The following is a 24,958-nucleotide window of genomic DNA, read 5'->3' as shown; positions in this document are numbered from 1 at the left end:
GTTTTATTTTGGTGTTTTGGTGGCTTGTCTGTTCCCACTGGTTTGTGTTCAGCTAATACGGTATTTGAATGATCAATCAAAAATTATGTGTCATATCAAAGCAATTAAGAAAATCAAAAGCCAACAAACTCAGAGATTACATCATTTCAGACAAAATACAAGCATACTAACATGCTAAGTTGACTATTTCTGCCACATGGAATAGTATACATATACGGTGTACAGACACTTTTGGAATTATGTAGAATTTCTGTCCAGTAGTATTACTGAGATTACTACTGTGGTTATTACTATACAGTAGTAAAAGAACAGATACTTTTACAGACCTAATTATATATATATATATATATATATATATATATATATATATATATATATATATATATATATATATATATATATATATATATATATATATATATATATAGATATATATATATAGATATTTATTTATTTATTTCTGCACTTAAGTTCCTCAACAAACTATTTGGTACTACTAAGGCAATCTTTGAAAAACCCCAAACTTGAGCAGACTCCCAGAAGTAGTGTAACAGCATCCAGTCAGATTGACTCGTGCTGTTTTTTGTGTGTGTGTTCACACACGACATAAGTAAGACACAAGCCACTTAAAGGGTAAAAAAAGTTACATTACACGTTCAAAACCATTACGTACTCACTTAAGGCACATGATTGGGAAAACCCTTCTGCAAAATAGTTAACAAATAATTTCCTAGATTATTAATACAGGGCTTCCTGAAAAAAAAAAAAAAAATATATATATATATATAACTATGTTTTCAGTGGTATATAAAGACCTGTTTTTATTTTTTATTACCTTAGAATGAGCCATTTCTATCTACATAAACCGTGGGTCCCCTTACAGTGAAGTCACCATTTTGTGCTGCCATGTTTATACGGTAGCCCTAAACGGACAAACTGCTCCATGAACTGTTCTCGTTATAGAACTAACACATTTTGTGGCCAAACAAATCTCTATCCCATCTGATAAAAATCACTAAAGCAGATTCTCTCCAAAACAAAAAATAAATATGACCATTCAATGCGGTCAAATGCTTTCTCTGCACAAAGAGATAGCACCAACCCTTCATTCTCACGTTGTTTAAAAGGTTTGTATAATATTAAGGAGATGTATATAAAACCTCTTATAAAACCTACTTGGTAATCATTGATCCTATGATTGTTTAATCGAAATGTTTATCACAAAAAACAACAAAGGGTGATCCAGGAACATGTCCAATTTCACAAATCGCGTTAATCCACGAGTGACGTACAATATGCCTGTGGTTGTACGTGTGAATGAATGGAAATTAGAAAGAAGGAAAGAGAGAGTATCTGTCATATTACTGTTTTTTTATTTTTATTTTTTACTTTTTTACTAACAGTGGCATTACCAAGGTTATCTCCTATCTATCAATGAATGACTCACTCTAGTGACATTTATGCTCTCACACACACACATACACACTGTTACACTCCTCTGACTCACAGTGTAATAGTGAGGGGGAGGCAGAGGAGGACAGCACATAATACATCACAGCACTGGGTGAAAACACACACTGGATACTTTGCAAGATGAGCACTGGACCATAAGGGGCATGTGGGTGTTAAATCAACTACATGCACTTCAAATGCCCAAGAGCTTGATTTTTATTAAAAATAACAGATATTAACTTATATTAGAGATATTCATTTTTTTTTTTTTTTTTTTTTTTTTTGTGGAAATGTCTGTGTACATATATAAATTTATTTTTGTTACTTTTTAAAAATGCTTTTATACACTGTTTGAGGTTGGTGACATTTTTTAGGTTTTTTAAAATACATTAAAAACAATAATATTAATAATATTAATAATAATAACTTAGAACACCACCAATGTGCAGCATCCACCTGGATGATGCGCCGGCAGCCATATTGCGCCAGAATGGCAACACACACCAGCTGATTAGTGGAGGAGACTGACTGAAGCCGATCAGTATATGGAGATGATTAGGAGGCTTTTTCTTTTGCATTATTACATGCAAAATAACTCATTTCTATTTTAATATATTTTAAAATGTTATTTATTTTGTGATGGCAGAGCTACATTTTCAGCATCATTACTCCAGTTTTCAGTGTCACATTATCTTGCAGGTATCATAGTAAAATGCTGATTTGGTCCTCAAAAAACATTTCTTAAATGTAAAAATTATATTAATTATATATTAAAAATATTTTTTTTTGTGTGTGTGTGTGGAAAATGTTTCCCAAAATTCTTTAATGAATATAAAGTTCAAAACAACAACATATATATATATATATATATATATATATATATATATATACATACAGTATATATCATTTTATCTTTGTCTCAGACTTTACATCTTAAAATATGAAAATATTGAAACAATACTTATGGCACTCCGACAGGTATTTTCTATGCAACTGAAGTGATCGAAATAAACAAATTACATTCTATTTTCAACATTATTTGTTCATCAGATGTTCCTCTTTAAATATGAAATCTATCAGCTGTACCCAAATTGATCCACTTTTGGTTTTCGACCACTGAACTACCAATTTATTTACGGAGCCACATTAAGATCTCTGTATCTCTGGGACTGAACCATTGAGGACCTTTAAAATGGAGATACCAAAAGAAAACTTAAGAATCAGAATCTAAAAGGATATTAAGATATCTTCCTTGAGTCACAGGAATTCAAACTTGAGCCAATAAACCCAAGAACTGCTTTCCCCCATTTTTCAACGGTTAACGTTGGCATAATGCAACAAAGATAGCTAAAGTCAGTAGATTTTACTAATAGATCTAACAATCTCTGTGTACAAATAAATAATGATGTTGCTATCTTTTTAAAGGTCCCATTCTTTGCGATTCCATCTTTCAAACTTTAGTTAGTGTGTAATGTTGCTGTTAGAGCATAAATAATACCTGTAAAATTATAAATCCGTTTAACAGTTTATGTAACTCATGACACAAAGTGCAACGCTGTTTAGCTTTGTTAACTAACGTTAGATGGTAATTGAAACTAATCCGAAAAACTTAGCATATAAAAGTGAAGTAATTCGATTGTTGGTGTTTGTAATGATCAGTTTAAACTACTGAATAGACAGCTTACCATTCTGAAACATCCAGCAAAAGTCTTTCCTGAGCAGGTTGTAATCGATCCTCTTCGATATTCTCCGGGTCTGATTCTGACTCAAATTGCTAAGGCAATATAGACATTTTTGCAATATTTTTGCGTATCGTATCTACCCGTTATGATAAGAGGCGGGACCTTTCCGGGCAACGTGCTAAGCTGCTGTCCAATCACAGCGCGGGAAGCGCTGGCCTAATCAGAACTCGTTACGTATTTTTGAAGGAGGGACTTCATAGAACAAGGAAATCATCAGGCCGTTTTTAGGACAGAGGAAACACCGGTATACAGATAAGTAAATTGTGTGAAAAATACTGTTTTTTTTTACACGCGAAACATGAACTCATGTTATATTGCACACTGTAAACATAATCAAAGCTTCGAAAACACGCGAAGAACGGGACCTTTAAAGTAAATTTTACCCCCTTAAAATTTGGCTCCAAATCTCAGGTGAAATTTGTCATCTTGACCCCCTCTACATAACAGTGCATTACTCTCTAAACATACATTTGTGACATCTAATATTTTGGCTTCATAACTATTTATGTTTGTCTTTCTAGAAAAAAAAATATTAACAAAATCAAACATTTTAACTGGTAACCGATTATCTAAAATCACAATGTAATTTGGTCAATTTATGTAAAATGCAGAAACAGTCTAATTGAATTATGCACATAGTTGAGGAAATACACATTCATAGGTGTGTCTGTCTCTCTCTCTCTCTGTGTGTGTGTGTGTGTGTGTGTGTGTGTGTATTAATCAGTGTCCCATTCAGCTTATGTGCATGTACATGCAATGTCATGGTCAGAGAGGTGTAATTAGCCAAAGCGCTCTCCGCTGATGGAGTAAATGTCTAACCAGACAGAAAGGTCTGACCTCCTCCTTCACACAGAACAGGATAGGTGTTTGCAATGAAAGCAAATTGCAAACCACAATATCGAAAGTCCAGCAAAAAACTGAACATTTTAATGAACATCTTTTATGTAATGGAGTGAATGGTGCTCTAAAGAGAGGAGAGGTATGAATCTGAAGAGAGTGACAAGACACTAGGACTGCACAAAAAGGTTGAGAACCCATAGAAAAACGTAGATTTTAATGGAAAGGCATATGCAAAAGTTCTTTGTTATTGTTCAGCAGATAAATTAGTTTGACAAGCTAGAGCTTGCACATGGAATGATTAACCTTGCAATAATTGCTTCCTCTGTTTCGGTGCTAAAAAATGACTTTCATTACAAAATTACACGCGCTGCCATCTGCTGATTTAAAATACAACGTTCACAGATGGATGGGTGCTGGAGTCTGACATAGAAGTACACAGTTTTTTTGTTTCAGGTCTTTTATATTTTGGAACTGTCTTTAAAAAATAAAGAAGAATGTTCATCTGTCATGTTGTTGCTCCAGGAGAAATTTTGAAAAATGTACATGCTGCTTTTTCTCATACAACAAAAAGAGTACTATAATAGTACCATAAAAGTCAATGAAACTATAATTAATGCCATTATTTACTGAACATATATGCATATTCATTGTGTGTGGAGGGGTTTATATTACGGATTATCACTCTTAAATTACATTTTGATTGATGATGAAGCCAAACTCTATTCATAGGCTCATTGAGAAATTGATGGTTGAACTGTAATTTATGCAGTAAACATTCTAAATTAAAAGTCTTTGAAATGATAGCCTGTGACATTCCATTGCTATGCCATTAATAAATTGCATAAAAAAGAACAATCCCGTGATCCTTGAACTGTCTGCAAGTCTCTCACATTAGAGCTGCAGATGCTGAGATCTCAAATGGCCTTGACAGATTGTATGGGTTTACAGCTTATCTTCCCATCCATCATTCAATATTACACACAAACCTCACCTCCGGAGACAACGAGCCAAGGTGGCTTCTGCAGTCTGACACTGAACAGTGTTGGCTGGACATATGCACACATGGAGCATAGATGCTATGGCATCGTAACTTACTTTTATTTAACAGAATCCACTTTTCAAAAACTACAACTAATGACTCGTTTGGACTACAATGTTTTTTCTTTTTCATATCTTGTGATTATTTAAATGTTACTGGTTAAGCTGCGCTAGAGAATATGAAGAGTGTTGTCACTGTTTTTTCCACCCCAGAAAAATTTGCCCTAAGGCAGACGAAATTAGATCGGTTCAAATTTATTTTTATCACTGTTCCTGAACCCCAACGTTTGTACAATGCAGGCTATGCACAAAAGCTTCTCCGGAAATGGAGCAGTTCCCATTTTGTTGGGACATTCTGTTGTTTATGGATCAAAACTTGCAAGTGTCTTTTTATTTGTTGCTGCATTTTTTTATTAACATTTCCAAATTAAGTTTTATGTAGTTGCTATGATATAAACAAGGAGAAAGCTTTGCCTCCGTTAGCCTGCTAGCTAACATTTCAGTGTTTATATAGTGTTGCTTTTGTAAGGATGTTCACTGCCCCTTAGGAAAAGTATCCATGATTTTGTGATCGATTACTGTTTGTTTTACCATAATTTTTTGACAAATATGTGTCAGCTTCCTGCCTCCTGTTGTGTGTCTCCGGGCCTCTAGAGGTCCCCTGTGCCCCCAACACCCCCCCCCCCCCACCCACCCCCCACCCGCGCCTTAGTTCTTCCTTGTCAGCCTTATCCTTGTTCCTTGTTAGCCTTATCCAGGCCACCTCTGCCTTGTTTTCCCTAGAGTATTTAGCTGTGTTTTTTTCACTTGTTCCTCACTCAGTTTTTGTGAGTCCTGGCTATGCGTCATCCCCAGTCCTTCTAAGCTGTCTCAAGTAAGGTTTTCTTAGTTATTTGTATTCTCTGGCTCTGTTTTCTCCCCTCGTGGAGTTTTACTTTCTCCTGTTATTTTTGCAATATATATATTTTTTGATCTTACCTCATTCTGAGAAGTACTTTTGTTGGAATTTTTTTGTGAATTGCTAAATACCTTTTTTAAAAAAAATATAAATCTCCCTTGCCTGAAGTTTTGCCTGGAGTGTTTCGTTTGGGTCCAACACCACCACCTCTGTGGCTAAGGGGTAGATCTCTCTACTCACCACACCAGAGACCCGAGTTCAAGCCCAGCTTGTATCTAAATTCTATACAAATGTCTATGTCCGGTTCTGAATCGGGCGTGACATTTCCCGAATATGCACAAAGCGGTGCCCATCACAATGCACTGAGCCAGCTAACCAATCACAGTACATTTCAAATTTTGAAAGGAGGGGCTTCATCAAAACATGAACTAAAGGGTGCTTTCGAGCCAAACTGGGGAGAGAGGATCTGTAATGATATAAAACAATACTAATAATGATGATGAATCATGAAAACATGTTCTAGTATACTCCAAAATCTAAATCTGCAAATCATATATTATTACATTACATTGTTATATTACATATTAATTATATTATATTATCTTTAAAATATAGGTAACACTTTATTTCTATGGTCCACTTTAGACATTAAGTAACTTTGCAGCTTAATATCTAGGCTGTCTGATTAATATCTGTTAACACTTTGTTTTGATGCTCACCCAACAGAAATTCTACTGACTATAAGTAACTTTACATGTCAACTTGTTCTACTAACCCGAACCTAAACACTTAACACTAACAATACTCTAATGAGAGTTAGTTGACATGTAGCTGCATGTAAAGTTACTTTAACTTTAGTAGAGTGTCTAATTAGACCATTGAAATAAAGTGTAACCAAAATGTGTTATTAAATATTATATTTGTATGTATTTGTGTATAAAAGTTGCTCTCAACAGAGCTTCCAAAAGTCAATCAAATCAGGAAATATCTTTTGGTTGAGTACAAATTTGTGGATGTCCATCAGAATGGCAAAGGCCTGACGTGGTCATACTCAATTCTAGTCAGAATATGAGTCTGAAACTGCTCCATTGGACTATGATTATGGGGCATGTTTCAACCGAATCAGGAAAGACATCAATTGGACAGACCTACAACCAATATGAGCAATGAAGCGACGCATAGTTGTCAAAATGTCAATAGAACTCAACTGCACTGTGTTGCCAAGTCTGCTTTTTTCCCGCACGGGTTGTTTTCCATGTCTGCGGTTTTCCATGTCTGCGGGTTGAAGCGATCTCAATTATGTGATATTCAGACCCAGGAATACTAATTTTAGCAGGCAACCTTGCCAAAATAACACACATTTTACCCCCCAAACACCATTTTTTCAGGAGAATCCCCACGAGAAGCTATTGTTTTGGGCTAGTAGATGGCGTTTTTTTGGTAAAAACTTGGCAACCCCTGTCTGCACACGCGCTGGAATAAACAATCTTTGCAGGTGTTGTAAAAAAGAATTTAAGGATACACAGTTACTCACCAACACGATCATAACTTATGAGAGACAGAGAGAAATAGTGTGAATGCATACGAACAAGCTCTTAATTTTGGATTTGAACAAATATAATCCAAGCCCCTTTGATGACGTGCATGATTACGTTACAGTTTATTATCGGTCCGTCATCGTCTAAAGCCCACCCTGACAATATCATTGGTCCGAACAGTTTATTTTATTTTATTTTTTTGAAAAAAAAAAAAAAACTAGTTATGGTCCGAACAGTTTCTGTTTGGGCATAATTACCCCTCTATGGATCAAATCCAGACCGAACTGCCCGAGCTCAAATGTTTTGGGCGGCGCTGAGTTCGGCTGGCATCCAGGCTTGCAAAGGTAATCAATTCTACTGAAACACTCTTTGCATGCTGGCTTTGCCCATCTCATCATTTGCAGTGTCTTCCGCAGCCAAATTGTAATGCTCTATGGTACAGAGAATAAGAGAAATCTGCATGTGTGGCAGAAGCTTTAAATGAGTTCCAGTTCCCTACTGCACAGAAGGACCATTCCAATCTAAGAAACATCCGAAAATAGGCTAGGACACAATAGCAGACATCAGCATTAATGCAGGTGCACACATGCAGCGAAGCAGTGACATGTCCACTCTACATGATGAGCACCCAGTGGAAAATTGAACAAGCTTCCCTGTAGCGAGAACCACATCCTAAACACTGGTTCACGGTGATAAACTAGGCACTGAGTCAGGCAGAAAATGCAAAAGTAAGGTGCAGGGAAAGGCCTATTCTGGGTGTTTAGCCAAAGCATTGATTAGCACAGTGCTTTGCAGAGACACTTAATAACAGGCAAGTCTGGCAGTTTCCCAAAAGAACAGATGTAAACACTGTTCTTTTGGTAATGAACCTTTATATCCTCCCATGACCCCTCGCTCTTCTATAAATGGTGTTTAATCTCTGTCACATTAATTGGGCTGGGAAACCAGCTGAAATTAGCATTCTGAAGCAGGTTATGCCTTTAACCTTGAGACAAAACTCTAACAAGTTATACAGCATAAGATGCAGAAACCTTCTGAGACATTCAAGTTTTCACCTGGTGTTAACATCTGTATCGGGGAAGAGTATACTCTTTTCTCTGCACCATAAATACATAGTGTACAACAAAATAGTTTTAAAATATACTGTTAAAGCATTCTCAGAAAAAAAAAGGTACAGTGCTGTCACTGGGGCGGTAATAAAGGCCTTCTGAAGCGAATTGATGCATCTGTGTAAGAAAAAATATCCATATTTAAAACTTTATAAAGTATTCCATATTCAATTTATGGAAAAAGTGTTGAAACGGCCTCTGCAGTTCAAAAGGCTTATGCTACCAGGTACATTCGTCAGATGTCACATACGCATCTTGAACTCCGAGAAGACACTTTCAATACTTTTCCATGGAAGGCGATCGGCTGGAACTTTACTTTATAAAGTTTTAAATATGGATATTTTTCTTACAAAAATGCATCGATTCGCTTCAGAAGGCCTTTATTAACCCCCCGGGAGCTGTGTGGAGTTTGTTATTTGATGGACAGATGCAATTTTTATGGACAACAACTACTGCTATTATAAAGCTTGGATTAGCCAGAACTGTTTTTTTTTTTTATATATAACTCCAGTTTTATATTTATATTTGCCTGAAAGGAGAATGTCATACACACCTAGGATGGCTTGAGGGTGAGTAAATCATGGGTTAGTTTTTATTTTTGGGTGAACTATCCCTTTACAATGGACTCAGATGTTTATTTTAATTAATCAAAAGTAACAGTAAAAACATTAATGTTACAAAGGATTTATATTTAAAACTTGAAGACTGGAGTAATGAGAATGGAGAAAATTCAGCTTTGCATCACACCCTGGAATAAATGACATTTTAAAATATAAAACAGCTATTTTACATTTGAATAATATTTCATAATAGTATGTTTTTTTTAATCAAATAAATGTAAAAATTTAATAATACAAAAAAGTACAACTTTTATAATAATAAATGTGATACATTTATTATTTATCCAAATTAATTTATCCTTGAACATCCTTGAGAGGAAAAAAAGTATGTGTGTGTGCGTGTGTCAGTTTTTTTTAACCAAAATATTATGAATTCAAAAATACCACTGTGTATATTGAATCAAGCCAATTCATCAATAAAAATTTGTTACAACATCACATGACATTTTACATCCTGAATGAACCAAGCCATGCCAAATGAACAGATATTTACTGATCTTGACGCTGTACCACATTTGACACATTTGAGATGCATAACAGATGTACAGTAAATGTCAATCTCTCCCAGTTTAACACTTGTGATCAGACCACACAAAGTTTTTACTGGAATACCAGAGACAAAATGATCTAAACAAATCAATGATTTGGAGCTGCCATCGTCTCCTTTGTCTCCCGAATTTTAGCTGTTGACATGCTAACAGAATGAGGTGCTAAACAAAATCTCTCTCTGACAGTCACACAAAGGATTATTTTAAGCTATAAATGCGAACAAAACCAAAACAATGAATCCAACCAACAATAAATTCCAGTGGTGTCTCTTTGGGAGTTGGCGCTCTTTAAAGCTAGGGATAGTTACCCCAGAGGATTGTGGGCCGCTTTGGACACTTCCTGTGTTGAGGGAGGGGCAGGGTGGTGCAGATGTGAGCTCATAGATAAGGCGGGAACCATAACACCCACTGATAATGTCTTCCTGTTTGTGATTTAAGTTGCATTGGTCCTATGCAATGCCTCTGAACTTTCGGATGTTTATCCAATCAGGAGGGTGGACGAGCGAGGTGCTTTGGGCAACGAAGGAAACAATTTGTTTACCGAATACATCAAGCCTGTCATTTAAAGGGGCACTAACAGATTACTTTGGCTGCATAGGAAGTAAACATTTTAAACAGGAAATTCTTAACACATAAGTAATGTCACTGGGCTGTTGCTGCTCAAAATAGTTGTAACAATTAAAATAATGGCCAGGCAGAGAAACGTTACTTTGAGAGTTTTGAAGGAGCATTAATTCCTATTTACGATGTCACAATAGCCGATTTGACAATAGCCATTTTATTCAAATAGCCCCGCAATGTCATCTGCACTTCAGGGGGAACAGCAATCACGTCATAACCGCATGAGAAAGCCATAAGCTAAATTCAGCTTACTTTAAACAAATGGTGCCATTTCTAGATGAGTATGCAGATGAACAGATAGACATGGAAGACACAAACAAACTGACAGACAAAGAAGATTGCGCTAGTTATCAGTACTATTTAGTTTCAGCACAAACTATGACTCATGAACTGTTCTCGTTATAACTAGCACATTTTGTGGCCAAAAGCAAATGGACGTCCCCTTCTAATTATCAGGTTTGGCAAAGCCCTTTTATTTTCTGCAGTGAGTTGCTTTGGTAAGAAACTGCCAGTTTCAAACATGTTTAACTAAAGTGTATAAGGGGTTAATGTAGCTAAAACTGCACGATTAAACCCCACAAAGGCTGATCTTTGAACTACCATCACCATGCCCTCAATGCAGCTGAGCAGCAAGAGCAAATTGTATTTAATTATGATATTTTGGGGTAGTAGCTGAGATAAAAGTACAACAAAATTAGAATAAATGTTTAAACTTAAAATATTATCAACCTATTACGGTTTTTTAACAATCGCTATGACAAATGTTTCAATACTTTTAACACATTTCCTAAACTCTTAACGCAGTTAGCACAACATCTGTCTGTGTAGGCTATACTATTAACACATTTATTGTTGCTTTTGCACAAAATTCATAAAGTTAACAAAAATTTTAAATGCTTGAACTCAACAAAGTATTTTACTGCCAAATTGACCAGGGCTGCATTTCCCGATAATGTTGTCTCTTAGCGCGCTACGAAGACTCTAAAGGTATAACTTAAAGGTGCACTATGTAGTATTTTTGCAGTAAAATATCTAAAAACCACTAGGCCAGTGTTATATATTTTGTTCAGTTGAGTACCTACAATATCCCAAATGTTTCCAACTATTTGTAAATTGTGAGAAAATTGCTATTTTAACTAAGGACCGGGACGTTTCAGCATACCATCTGAGGAAGTCGCCTGTCAATTGCGTCATATCTGCGCTACCCTCGGTTTCGGGTTTTATTTGGCAGGAGCCCTTTTTCTTTTAGCAGTCTGAACAAGTTAACGCATGGAGTAAGGTCATAATATCATTTTCAACACACTTAAATGTATCTAATATGATAAACAGAGCTGCATTACCTCATAATCATGAGCGGAAGAGCGGAAATACTGCAGGGCAGGCGCCCGGCAACTGTGTTCTGTCCCGTCATAATAAAAGCCCCGATGTTCGCGAGGCGGGTATTTGTGTAACAATCGCTCCAGCAGCCGTGCTCAGCTCCACAACACTCGGTCCTGCTCTGCTTCACACTACAGTAACGTTAATAACCACATGCATGAAAGTGATTTCTGCACAAGTCCTATTTCCCACCGGCTGTGAGGTGAAGCCCACATGTCCCAAGATGCTACGCTCAAACTTTGTGTCATCAAACTACGCATTTGTTTTGAATAGGCGCCCTCCAGTAGACGGAAAGTTGCATAGTACACCTTTAACTGAAGGTATTCCATTTCTAGGCGTGTTCCCCGAACTATACCTTAGGAGGTCGCATAAGGTATACCTTCTTAAGTGTGACGTTAGCAGATGCTGTTCGTGGCGGCGGTGCTGAATTGGCTTATATTGATGGCTCAAGATTCGATTATTTACACCATGCAGGGGCTGTTTCACTGCGTTATGCAAAAAAAAAATTGTTCTTTATAAAAAAACCACTTCAAAAATAGTTGAACTTTCATTTATCATACAAAATTGCAACTAAATTTTACATAATTCTGAAATGAGTGCCCGAACGGCAATCTCATGCTCAACCGCATCATGATTAAACCCACTACACTAACTGGTAGTTTAAAAGAGTCATTTATATTACAGTTTTTCTCGATCGATTTGGTACATTTCTCCAAACTCAGGTAACTGCTCTCAAAACATTTAACACAGTGATCTGTACACTTTGTAATTGTTCTAAACAGATAGTAAATTCTCCTTCATTTCACACAAATTACAAATCAAAAGCATACTTTTCTCAAAACACTTTGCACAAAATTCCCTAATGTTATCACAGCAGTTCATACAGCCAACCAAATCTTTAATATATCAGGAAAAACATTTGCAGCTTTTTCATTTGTCTTCACAAAGATCACAAGCATTTTTGTACTATTTTCAAAACACAACAAACAAAACTCTGTTATGTCTTCAATTAACCCCAAATTGATGTCTGATGAGTTAGTAATACACCCAACACAGGAAAGGAAAATATCCCAATTGTTAACACAGCTATCTCAATTACAAAAACTATCTATAAAAAAAAAAAAAAAAAAAAAATATATATATATATATATATATATATATATATATATATATATATATATATATATATATATATATATATATATATATATATATATATATATATATATATATATATATATATATTGTGTAAGTGTGAGAGGTTTTGGAGAGGATAAAGGAAGAGCAATATTGAGAAGGAGAACAGTGGAAGAGGTAAAAAGAGATTAGGGGACAGGAATAGTTGGTAAAGAAAGAGAAGATGGAGTAAGAAGAGCTCAGGATGTAGGAGAAGCAAGAAGAGCTGAGGATGTAGGAAGAGGAGCAGAGAGTAAAGAGATGGTAGAGTGGAAGGCAATGACATTAGTGGAAAGAACAAGAGAATAAAATATAAGAAGATATGGACAGAGGGGAAGGGGAGAGCAAAATGTAGCAGGGGGGAGGAGAGGTATAAGGATTGGTAGAGACAGGTTTCAAATGAAATCAGAGCCACCCTAACTGACAATGTCACACTGCAAAAAGTGCTTTTCTTACTTAGTATTTTTGTCTTTTTTCAAGTCCAAATTTCTACAAATTCTTAGATTAAGAAACATTTACTAGACAAGTAAAAATTATTGTCTTGTTTTGGGAAAAATGTACTCAAAATTAAGAGAATTTTTGCTTAAAACAAGCAAAATAATCTGCGAGTGGGGTAAGCAAAACATACTTGTTTTGAGATTAATTTGCTTACCCCAATGGCAGGTTATTTAGCTTATTTTAAGCAAAAATTCTCTTAATTTTGAGTTATTTTTAATTACTTTTGCTTGTCTATTAAATACTTTTAAGAATTTTAGATGTTTGGACTAAAAACAAGACAAAAATACTAAGTAAGAATATTTTTTTGCAGTGCATGAATTATGGTCTTTACTTGAGAGAAGCTGGACAGAAAGTTCAGCCCAATATAAACATCATGCCACAGTCAATGTCCCTGGACAACTAGTGCTGCAATCCACTGCTGTTGTGGCACACAACGCTGTCTTGGGGTTGCACAACACAGAAAGGCTCCTACATTTTTTTTTACTCTCTCAATGAAATCCACTTTCTCCAGGGTGATCAGGAGCAATTTGAGCGAAATTGTGTAGTTGTATGGGACAATATCCAATTTCACCTTTCAGCACTGGTGCAAGAGTGGTTCGAGCATCACCCAGATTGATTGATTGATTGATTGATTGATTGATTGATTGATTGATTGATTGATTTATTTATTTATTAATTAATTATTGGAAAACACTCTGAATTCAAATAGAAAAATGAACTGAATCTCTCCAAGCCATGAAAACTATTTTTTTCCCTAGACAAACTCCATTGAGATCGCATTGAATGACTGGCTACAATACACCAGAGCCTGAAAATAATGTTTCATTGAAACTTTTTGACTGTTATAGAGGTTTTTGTTGACACTCATGTTGGATTTTTTGGGCATGGCATCTAACAAAATTTGCTGTGATGAAATCTCTTTTTAAGGTTGTTCTACAGTGGAGAAAGTCTTCTCTACCCGACCTCATGTTCCTGATACATTTCTCACTTTCATGTTGGATCTCAGCCAGACTGATATCAAGCACGTGTTACCAATACTAATATTCTGCAAGTTTCGAGAGCCAAAATAACAGACCAACATCAGTATGATGGTGTACTGGTGTCCACATCAGGCTTTTAAACGGGTCATAATGGGTTTAATTAGCAAGACTTTTTTTTGCTGCTGCTGCTGCTGCTGCTGCTGCTGCTGACAGACCCGTGGAAGTTATAAAGACCACCGTATATTTGAATGTATAAATACTCATGCTGTGAGAAAAAAAAAAAAAGTAATGTTATAAGTAAACCTAAAAATCTTCTGTTCAGTTAAATGAAAATGCATTATAGCATGTTTCACAATAAATATATTTTTTCCACAATAAATGTCAGGCTTTAGAACAGTATCTATTTCTACATCAAAATCTGTAAATGTGTAAACATTACTGTTCGATTGTCTGTCAAAAAATGTTTCAATTAAATGATTGTAATATATTTTAGCACGATAATGTTTTTTAATTAATGTTTTGTATTTTTTAAGGGGATCTTATTGTACTAAATTACATTTATGCAGTAGTTATAATCTATTTATGCCCTTTTTGAGCATGGACCTGAAAATGAAATTACCAGCTTAAATCAAATAAATCTTGAATGCTTTGGAGCACAGACCAAAGTTTGGTCTTTTTTTTAAAGGTCCCATGGCATGAAATATTTATTTTATGAGGTTTTTCAACATTAATAAGAGTTGCCCTAGCCTGAATATTGTCCCCAAGTGGCTAAAAAATTTGATCGGTGTAGGTTAGGTAAACTTTATTGTCTGTCCAGTTTCCTGGACAGAAATTCATCTTTGACGCTGACAATCCTATACATAAAACATATTATTCACCGTAAAAAAGACAAACACACAGACCAGGCAAATACCATGCCTAAAACATCTACCAATATGAATAAATACATCTCAATACCTTAATTAAGAATTTGGTTACCGCCATAGGAACAAATAATTTTTTGTATATGTTCTTATTGGCCCGCAGTACATGCAACCTGAGTCAAAGCAAACATGAAGTGGATGGGATTGGTCAGAATTAACTACAAATGATGTTTGGTCTGGAAACTCGGTTGTGGATAAATGGTTGTCTTTCAAACTCCCTCTGCACGCAATAGGATAGAGGCACAACCAGAGCAACGAAGGTGAAGCAGAGCTAGTTGACCGATTAAACTTTCACCGTATCCGGTCGGCAAAACTTAGAACACATCTTCCCTTTTTAGGAATGGCTTCAGTGCCGTTCTTTGTTCTTTTCTCAGAGAAAAGCTTAACTCCAAGTCTTCCAGAGTTGCAGTCAAAGCTGATTCTAAAGACCGCCGTACGCCAGATTCTGTTTACTAGTAGCACACAAGCGCAACTCTGCCGTCATTATGTTAAGCCCTGCCCACCGACTCTATACACGATGCGATTGGCCCGACCAGAGTTTGGTTATTACAGCTCAGACATGTATTGAGAGTTGCTAGACGACACTTGCAGCAGATTAGATTTGCTGCCTCTAGGGTGCGTCTAGATTTCTATGCTAACCTAGATATTTAAACTGTGAGACTCTCTCTACCTTTGCCCCCTTTATATGAAGTTGTTCATATGAAGTACCAGCCGTACTGATCTTATTTTGTATCCCACAACATAATTCCTTTGTTTTCTCAATGTTCAATTGTACATGACTGTTATCAAACCACTGTACAAGACTTTCAATAAACTCAAAATAGATCACACTGTTCGTGTCTGTTTGGCAAGATATTAAAACCAAATCATCAGCATATTTGATCAGGGTGAGATCATCCCCATTACACTGAAGTTCATTAGTGTAAACAGAAAAAAGCAGAGGAGTATACACATCCCTGCGGTAACCCTGAATTCATTTCTAGATTTAATTTAGATTTAAGATTAATCCTTGTTGGTGCAACCCACCCTGTGAGAATATCAGTAACAATATTCGCTGCAGTATTATCAAATCGAGAATAAAAAGCATTCAAATTATTTACAAAACTGTTAGGATCTACATCCTAACAGTTTTGTAAATTGTAAATTTTGTAAGTTTCATATTGTACCTTTTTCTGTTGTCTACCCATCATTATGTTTAATCCCCTCCATGCATCTCTGACATTACCAATTGTAAATCGGGGTAAACTAAGTTCTGGCTGTCTTACTCTGCCTTTAAGAAAATGAGAGCCCAGACGAGCTGATCTTGCCTCCCCTTCCTCTGCTTTGCCCGCACAGAGAATTAGTAGAGAATGGATTCAGTTTATCAGTCGCGATGTCAGCAGCACAGGCTTTACCATTTGGATTTGACAGCACCAACACAAACAGTGAGTAACAGTGTTCATTAATGCCTGATCTAGGATCAGTGATTTCTGATGTGTAGCTAATCATTCAAGTTCACACAGACTTTCTTTCTAAATCATTTAATACTGTCAGTCTCGCCACTGGCCATCTTGATGCCCTAAGCATAATCAGTGAATCAAGCCAGTGACTATAACGTTCAACTTCACGTCATTTATGTTAGTAGAATGAAACAAATATGTTATTTAAATTATTAAACAGAGAGATATCAAAGAACAGTCTTTATAATGTTCAGATCTGTCAATCAGTGCACAATTGTCCAAACTTCCATTATAATGAACGACGCCGTTATGCTCAACAGAAGCTCTTACAGTACTCATGTCAATGTCGTGTTTGTTGTTAGTTGTGGTGAAAGCATTTTGTGAGAAAGAACGTTGCAAAGTTCATAGAATAAGGGTCAGGGTGACAGGGACAAACAAAATAAACAAAAAACAAACAAAATAAACTTGCGCTCTCAACAACTCGATACAATAACACTCTCCATTTCTCTCTGGACTGGCAGTTGTAGCTCGCCTAAATAAACCACGCCCACTTTCCACATAATCTCCTTTAAAGATGAAAAGTGGCAGATTATGCTGAAGTGAACTGGAACATTTTATTAAATGTTACATTTATTGCACAAATATATTATTTTCAATTTTTTAATATATAAAAATAGATATACAAAAATATTATTTTGTGCAATAAATGTAACATTAAATAAATATTTCCAATTAACTTCAGCATAATCTGCCACGTTTCATCTTTAAATGTCTCATGGCATGGACTTTTTTAAAATTATTTTATGTTTCCTGAGGTGTGCTTATATTGTTAGTATGTTTTTTACATAAAAAAAAAATTTTATGGAATTTTTTATAAAGGATTATTAGGAAAAACTGTTTCTCATTATACAATTTATCATTAATGCCATAATCTAATCAACCAATCACATGGCAGTTGCTTCAATGCATTTAGGGGTGTGGTCCTGGTCAAGACAATCTCCTGAACTCCAAACTGAATGTCAGAATGTCAAACTGTCATGGGAAAGAAAGGTGCTTTAAGCAATTTTGAGCGTGGCATGGTTGTTGGTGCCAGATGGGCCGGTCTGAGTATTTCACAATCTGCTCAGTTACTGGGATTTTCAACCATTACTAGGGTTTATAAAGAATGGTGTGAAAAGGGAAAAACGTCTTGTGGGCGAAAATGCCTTGTTGATGCTAGAGGTCAGAAGAGAATGGGCTGACTGATTCAAGCTGATAGAAAAGCAACTTTGACAGAAATAACTACTCGTTCAGGGTAAATGCAGGAATCCTGAAGTTAATTTCAATACCTTTTTAAGACTTTTTAAAGACCTTCTCAAAATATTTTAAGACCTCATCGCACTTCAAGTTCTAATCGGCAACAAACCTTTAATAAACAGTTGTAGTCGAATGTAGACTTAAAATCTCTATCGTAGGCCAATTTTGTATTGTTTATATTGCATATCTGTTTTACAACGTATGGAGGGCGACACATCACCTAACTGCGCATTTCGCAAAATACATGACGTCACCCATGGACAGCGCTCGCCGGGGATGGAAATTAACTTTTTTCTACCACTCAATGCTTTTACCAGCCACTTTTTTGTTTTTAACTGACAATGTGTAACTGCATGTGAAAATTAATACTACAAGCTCTACAATACTTCAGCAGTTTATTTCATCTCAAGTCTCAATGAAATACTGACATTTTCACTATGATTTGTGGTCTTATGGCTTCCAGTTTTATGGTTTTTAGTCCCCAGAATGAAACTATTCGTTTTGGCAACTTTGAAGCGTGTTGACAACATACCGATCAGAACATTGTCAGTAGGAATTGGGAAGCACCGAAATCAAAATTCTTGGCTGAAACCAAAAAAGAAGAAACCAAAGTTGAAAACCAAAAAATAAAATTCAAACTAAAATGTTTAATTCGACCTCACTCATGTTCATTAAATAATAATGCACATGCCTACTGGCCAGCAGAAAGGTGCAGAAATTGAATTAAGTAATCAAATGTAAAATAACTGCATATATAACTGTTTAAATGAAAGATTAATCCTTATTAAACTTACAAAAGCTATTCAATCAAGAGCATTGATTAATGTCAAACTAAATATAAGGACATCACTCAGGCAGCAGTAAAGGCTACTGCGCCTTTAAGACCTGATCCAGGGATATGCTCGTCTTTCTCGACTGTGCATACTATACAGTCCTCTTAAGGCATATTCAGACTATGTCTGCTAGGATACTCATCAAGATGGACATGTTGACATACTTCTTGTGTGAGTTTGTCCGTTTAAGCGCAAGACTTGAAAGAGAACTCAATATTTCCGCGCTGTGAGACGAGCGCGCGCTCTCGGATGATGCACAGCGTCTAATCTTCTCTCAGCGCGCGAGTCTCACAGCGCGTCTTCACGCGAGTGATGACGGAGAAAACGACTGGTCATATGCGAACATACGGCAGCACTCGCATGCATTAAACAAAGTTTACAAAGAGGTGAAACAGCTTACCCGCCATAACTCAAAATCAGCCGCATTTGGCTGGTGGCGGTGCTAATTTCCATCCCTGACGCGCGCGCTCCGAGCTGATCTCAGACTGAGCGCCCCATTGTTTTTTAATACTTACGGGGATGAAAATAAATATATTCATAAATACTTTTTGGAGTCAAAGTCTTTTGACAAAGCTTGAACAAAATACTTTCCAATAAATTTAAGACTTTATAAAGCCGTCATAAGACTTTTTAATACTTTATAAGGGTCTTAATTTTCCCAAAATTGATTTATCACCTTTTAAGACTTTTCAAGACCCCGCGGATACCCTGTCGTTACAACCAAGGTATTCAGCAAAGCATTTTTTAAGCCTCAACACACACAACCTTGAGGCAGATGGGCTACAACAGCAGAAGAAGACCCCACCGGTGGTGGTGGTGATGTAATGGTGTGGGGGATGTTTTCTTTGCACATTTTAGGCCCCTTAGTGCCAACTGGGCATCGTTTAAATGCCACAGCCTACCTGAGCATTGTTTCTGACCATGTCCATCCTCTGATGGCTACTTCCAGCAGGATAATGCACCATGTCACAAAGTTTGAATCATTTCAAATTGGTTTCTTGAACATGACAATGAGTTCACTGTACTAAAATGGCCCTCAGTCACCAGATCTCAACCCAATAGAGAGTCTTTGGGATGTGGTGGAACTGGAGCTTCGTGCCCTGGATGTGCATCCCACAAATCTCCATCAACTGCAAGATGCTATCCTATCAATATGGGCCAACATTTCTAAAGAATGCTTTTAGCACCTTGTTGAATCAATGCCATGTAGAATTAAGGCAGTTCTGAAGGCGAAAGGGGGTCAAACACAGTATTAGTATGATGTTCCTAATAATCCTTTAGGTGAGTGTGTGTGTATATATATATATATATATATATATATATATATATATATATATATATATATATATATATATATATATATATATATATATATATATATATATATATATATATATATACACACACACACTCACCTATATATATATATATATATATATATATATATATATATATATATATATATATATATATATATATATATATTTTTTTTTTACCTTATTTTTATATATACACAAGTTGTGTATATGTTTTATTGACAAAATGTCAATAAAATAATAATCTAAATAATTCTAGATTTATATGTGTATCATATGAGGATTCCACTGAGTTGCTGGGATATTAGGGTCCTTCATCAACCACTATGAAGGAATAAGGCTTTTCAAGACACTATAAATGGCTTATCAGTATTAGAAGGCTTCATTAACATGAGACTTACTCAGCAGCTGGTGGGGCAGGACCTGCAGGCTTCTCTTCATGGTATCATGTGGTCCGGCTCCTCCTCCACAGTGCTCATGGTTCTCTACAGGACAAAGGATAGACGGGAATTAATCATAATCTGATTATCAAGCCAGTGCATTTCTGAACTTTTAATGAACTTAAAGAGCATAATGAATTTTGCTCTCTTTAATTAGGGTTGAAATTATTAAACAAGGCAACCAGCCCAAAAAAGCAACATTAGCTCAACCAATGATGTATCTGTTTGTCAAAACCATTAAAAGACTAAAGATTGTTTTGTGAAAACACATTATTAGCCTTAATACATAAATGGTTTAGCTCTGAAAATAATAAATCACACAAGATTAAATTTATATGACCTGTCATTAAAATTCCAGTTATTCCCCTGTGTTCAGGCATTTGACATGAGGACTTTCACTGTCACAGTGCTAAATGCAAATGGACATAGACACATTTTCTCTCAAGAGATAAGTATCTATGAATATGTGTGTGTGTGATTGTCAAGGTGTCAAAATTGTCACTCTCTCATCTTGTCCTTGGGGTACTGTGACTGAACCGCATCCCACCGCACAAGACATTGAGTCGATAAAGTATCTGAAATGAGAATTGTGCCCCCTTGGGTGAGAGGAAGTCTGAATCACATGCTAATCTAAAAGTCTTGCCAGCACAACCACATTGACCATCATTGATCCCTTTTCATAATCTTTTCATTAAGAGCTGTCTGTCTTTCAAAGGGATTGAACAAAAGCAAGCCTTTTCTCAAGTGGAAACCAAACCACATCTAAATAGCTTTTGCTACAAGAAGTGCAGCTAAGTAAAACTCAGCTCTAATAGAATACTTCTGCCTAATACAAGGCTAAAATAGATTCACAGGACTTTGAAAGATGGCTAAAATGTCTCCTAAAACTATTTTTTGTAAACAAAACACATCAGAGCAAAAGGGTTGAATTCATTAAACAGTTGTGACACCTTTCTGTGGTAAAATATCGATCATGTGCCATATTTACCCTTTTAAAAAAGTATAACTTTAGCATGCTTTGACTGTCCTGTGGGTACTTATAATGGACATAATATACTTTTAAAGAATATGGGTAACTGAACAGTTGATGTGCTCCATAGTATAACAAAAATAAAATAAATAAACATAAAAGTTGGAAGTCAATGGACAATGGACAAACCAACTTGAGGGTGAATGAATGATGATAGATTTTTCCTTTTTGGGTGAACTATCTGTGGCAAGCAGGGTTAGGCTGAGAGCTGCGGGAACGGAGCTCCCATAGGATAAAAGGAGGTGTGATAACAGTTCAAGATGAGACAGGGACCAGGCCTTGACTTTATTTATATTGTTTTTATTTATATATTGTTTTGTTTTAATATGTTTATATACAGCAGACGTCCGTGAGGTGCTGCTGCTTTACTTTCATTTAGTTTCTTTAGTTTTTTGGGGGGATTAAATTTTTATGTTAAACGTTTGCCCTTTCTAGTGATGCAAGGCTGAATTTTCAGCATCATTACTCTAGTCTTTAGTGTCAGATGATTCTTCAGAAATCATTCTAATATGCTGATTTGATACTCAGTTATTATCAATGTTGTGTTGCTTAATATTTTTTGGAACCTGATACATGAATAAAAAGTTAAAAAGAACAGCCTTTATTCAAAATATAAATCTCTTCTAACAATATAAATCTTTACTATCATTTTTTAAACAATTTAACACATCCTTGCTGAATAAAAGTATACATTTCTTTTTTTCTTTTTTTTTTTTTTTAAAGAAAAAAAAAGAAAGCAAAAAATACTCACTCTAAACTTTTGGATAGTAGTGTACATTTTTACAAAAGATTTCTATTTTAAATAAATAAATTCTATTTTTTTAAGTTTTTTATTCATCAAATAATTGTGAAAAAGTATCACAGGTTATATAAAAATATTGAGCATCACAATTGTTTTGAACATTGATAATAAATCAGCACATTAGAATGATTTCTTAAGGATCATGTGACACTGAAGACTGGAGTAATGATGCTGAAAAATCAGTTTTGCATTATAGACAACAGTATACAATTTAAAGTATATTAAAATAGTAAAGCATTATTTTAAATTCTAATAATATTGTACAATATGTGTATATATTTGTTTCTGTAGTTTTGATAAAATAAATGCAGCCTTAGAAAATTGAAAATAAATTGTAATGTTTCCAAACTCTTGACCGGTGCTATATACATACAAGGTCTATATACGGTGCAAATCATTCAAGATTTTGACCGCACAATCCTATATATGCAGTCAAAATCTTAAATGATCAGCTCACCACTCCTATTATTTATCATATCAAACTGCCTCACATCTCAATGTAATTCATAGCTAGAGGCAAATTATGATCTATTATGAGACTTGATTTGGACAATCGGTTAATACATTTTTTTTTTTTGCAAATAATTTCCATTTGTTTCATTATATCTGCAGCCTGCACAACAAGCAAGAGTTAATAACCCTGTTCCAATATCTTCGACTAATTATTGTTCAACACAGCCAGTCAGGAAAATTCAACCACTGAGCTTTCTGACTTCTCAATAAATACAAATCATGATGTCTCACTCAATGGACCCACAACACTTGTGTGTGTGCAGGAGTCACTGCGATGTCATCACTGCACCTGTGAGAATGTCTGTGATTCACAACACATTTTCAGTAAAAGCGTAGGAAGTGTAGAAGAAAGTCCATTTGTGAGTCATGATCACCTGCGCCAGGAGGGCAACAGATGTAAGCGTATTTTCTCAGACATCAGAGGTGAGGTCAGTAGAGTAAAAACTACAAGTGTATGACAACTTGAGATGCCACAAAACAAGTAAAGCCTGAAAATAGGAGGTAAACTAAGATGCAGCTTGCAGTATTTTTTAGATGGCATGCAGTGGCATTTGTACTTCTTTTCTAACGAACCACTGCATGGCAACTGGCACATACAGAGACCCTGCTTCAGTCACCATGGCAACCCGAACAGAAAATTATATTCAAATCTCGTCACAGGGACAAATGTGAGAACAATACAGAGAAAATCAAACTTGACATGGAGATATTAGCTACGTGTGCTTTGAGCCCTTGAGCCAACAGACTGAAAAAACAGCCCCTCCTTTCCCAAGGCGATGTTTGGTTTGTGCTAATAATGACGGTTTGCCGACGTCCCGGGTCAGTTTTGAGACAGCACCTCTAAATTGTCTGTCTGGAAGGACAAGGGCTTTGAGATCAGCCAAGGTCGGCTGAGATGATGTCGTGAAATAAAAGCTGTCAATGGATTCCCTCAGGTCGCTGCCGACAGGAATAAGAAAGCTTCTGCTTTTATGTTTCACAGTTAGACTCCCAATGCCTGTGAAGGCAGAGAAAGCACGCCTGCTTTAGGGTAGCTCATCAGTTTTGAAGCTTAGATAGTGGTTTGTGAAACTGCTTGTATTTGTTGCCAATATATTACATTAAAAGCATGATTGATTTTTTACTTTTATATTGAAGGTTTTCACAAACAAAAAGAACCATTGTTACTACTGTTATTACAGTTTTTGGAAGACGACACGTATTCCGTTTAATAAAAACAGTTTTTTCTGATGTGTTTTTTTTTTAAAGTGCCAAGTAAATACTGTAGTACATGAATATTGTAACCAAATGTATACTTGGTATAGTCACCAAGTGTAAGTAAAAATGTCTTGCCAATTGGACAATTAACTTAAATGGGATGTGCAAAATAATATATGATCATTTCAGAGTGGAACTATAAAATGTTTAGTTTTACCTTGTTTACCATTAAAACATTTAGGGTCAGTGCAATCTTTTAAAAGGAATTCATATTGTTCTTAAGCAAGGACAATTACAATTGATCAAAAGTGACAGTAAATAGACTGGGTAAACCCAGCCTGATCTGCTGGCGATTTGATTTCACCCGGCAACTTGAAACCTGTACATTAATTCAGAGACCTGCACGGGTTTGGGTACCTGTGTCAACCCACAAATTTTGCTGAAATGGGTGAAAAACATCCAATTGTGTTGGATACGGGTGCGGGTCGGATCGGACAAGGGGGAAACACGACGAGTTTAAAATAGTCATGTGCCAACGTAAAAATATATGCATATTTTTAGGAACACATCTACAAAAATATGTCTTGCCTGTATTTCAAGTTAATAAAATAATTTTTAAACAATATTAGGTTATTTGTGCTCATGCCGCAGTGCCCTCCCAGGATTCTCCCACTTTCAAAAAATCACACAAGGCTTCAAGGGGGTCGCACACCCGACGCGAAGCTCACCGCC

The 24,958-nt window shown here is 35.8% G+C and overlaps 1 protein-coding gene across 3 annotated transcripts in view; it reads right to left on the bottom strand.

Annotated features, from left to right (window-relative positions):
• tmem108 (transmembrane protein 108) overlaps window positions 1-24,958 on the bottom strand; it is a 106,037-nt gene that overhangs the window by 15,236 nt on the left and 65,843 nt on the right. For all 3 annotated transcript variants that reach the window (XM_067435109.1, XM_067435110.1, XM_067435111.1), the window contains exon 2: window positions 20,646-20,729. In XM_067435109.1, coding sequence (XP_067291210.1) covers window positions 20,646-20,685 — 40 coding nt within the window. In that variant the 5' untranslated portion in view covers window positions 20,686-20,729. The remainder of the gene's footprint in view (window positions 1-20,645; window positions 20,730-24,958) is intronic.

Source organism: Pseudorasbora parva, chromosome 24, assembly GCF_024679245.1.
Source record: "Pseudorasbora parva isolate DD20220531a chromosome 24, ASM2467924v1, whole genome shotgun sequence".
NCBI lineage: Eukaryota > Metazoa > Chordata > Actinopteri > Cypriniformes > Gobionidae > Pseudorasbora > Pseudorasbora parva.
Note: the sequence above shows the minus strand (reverse complement) of the source record. Positions and strands in the feature narration are given on the sequence as shown.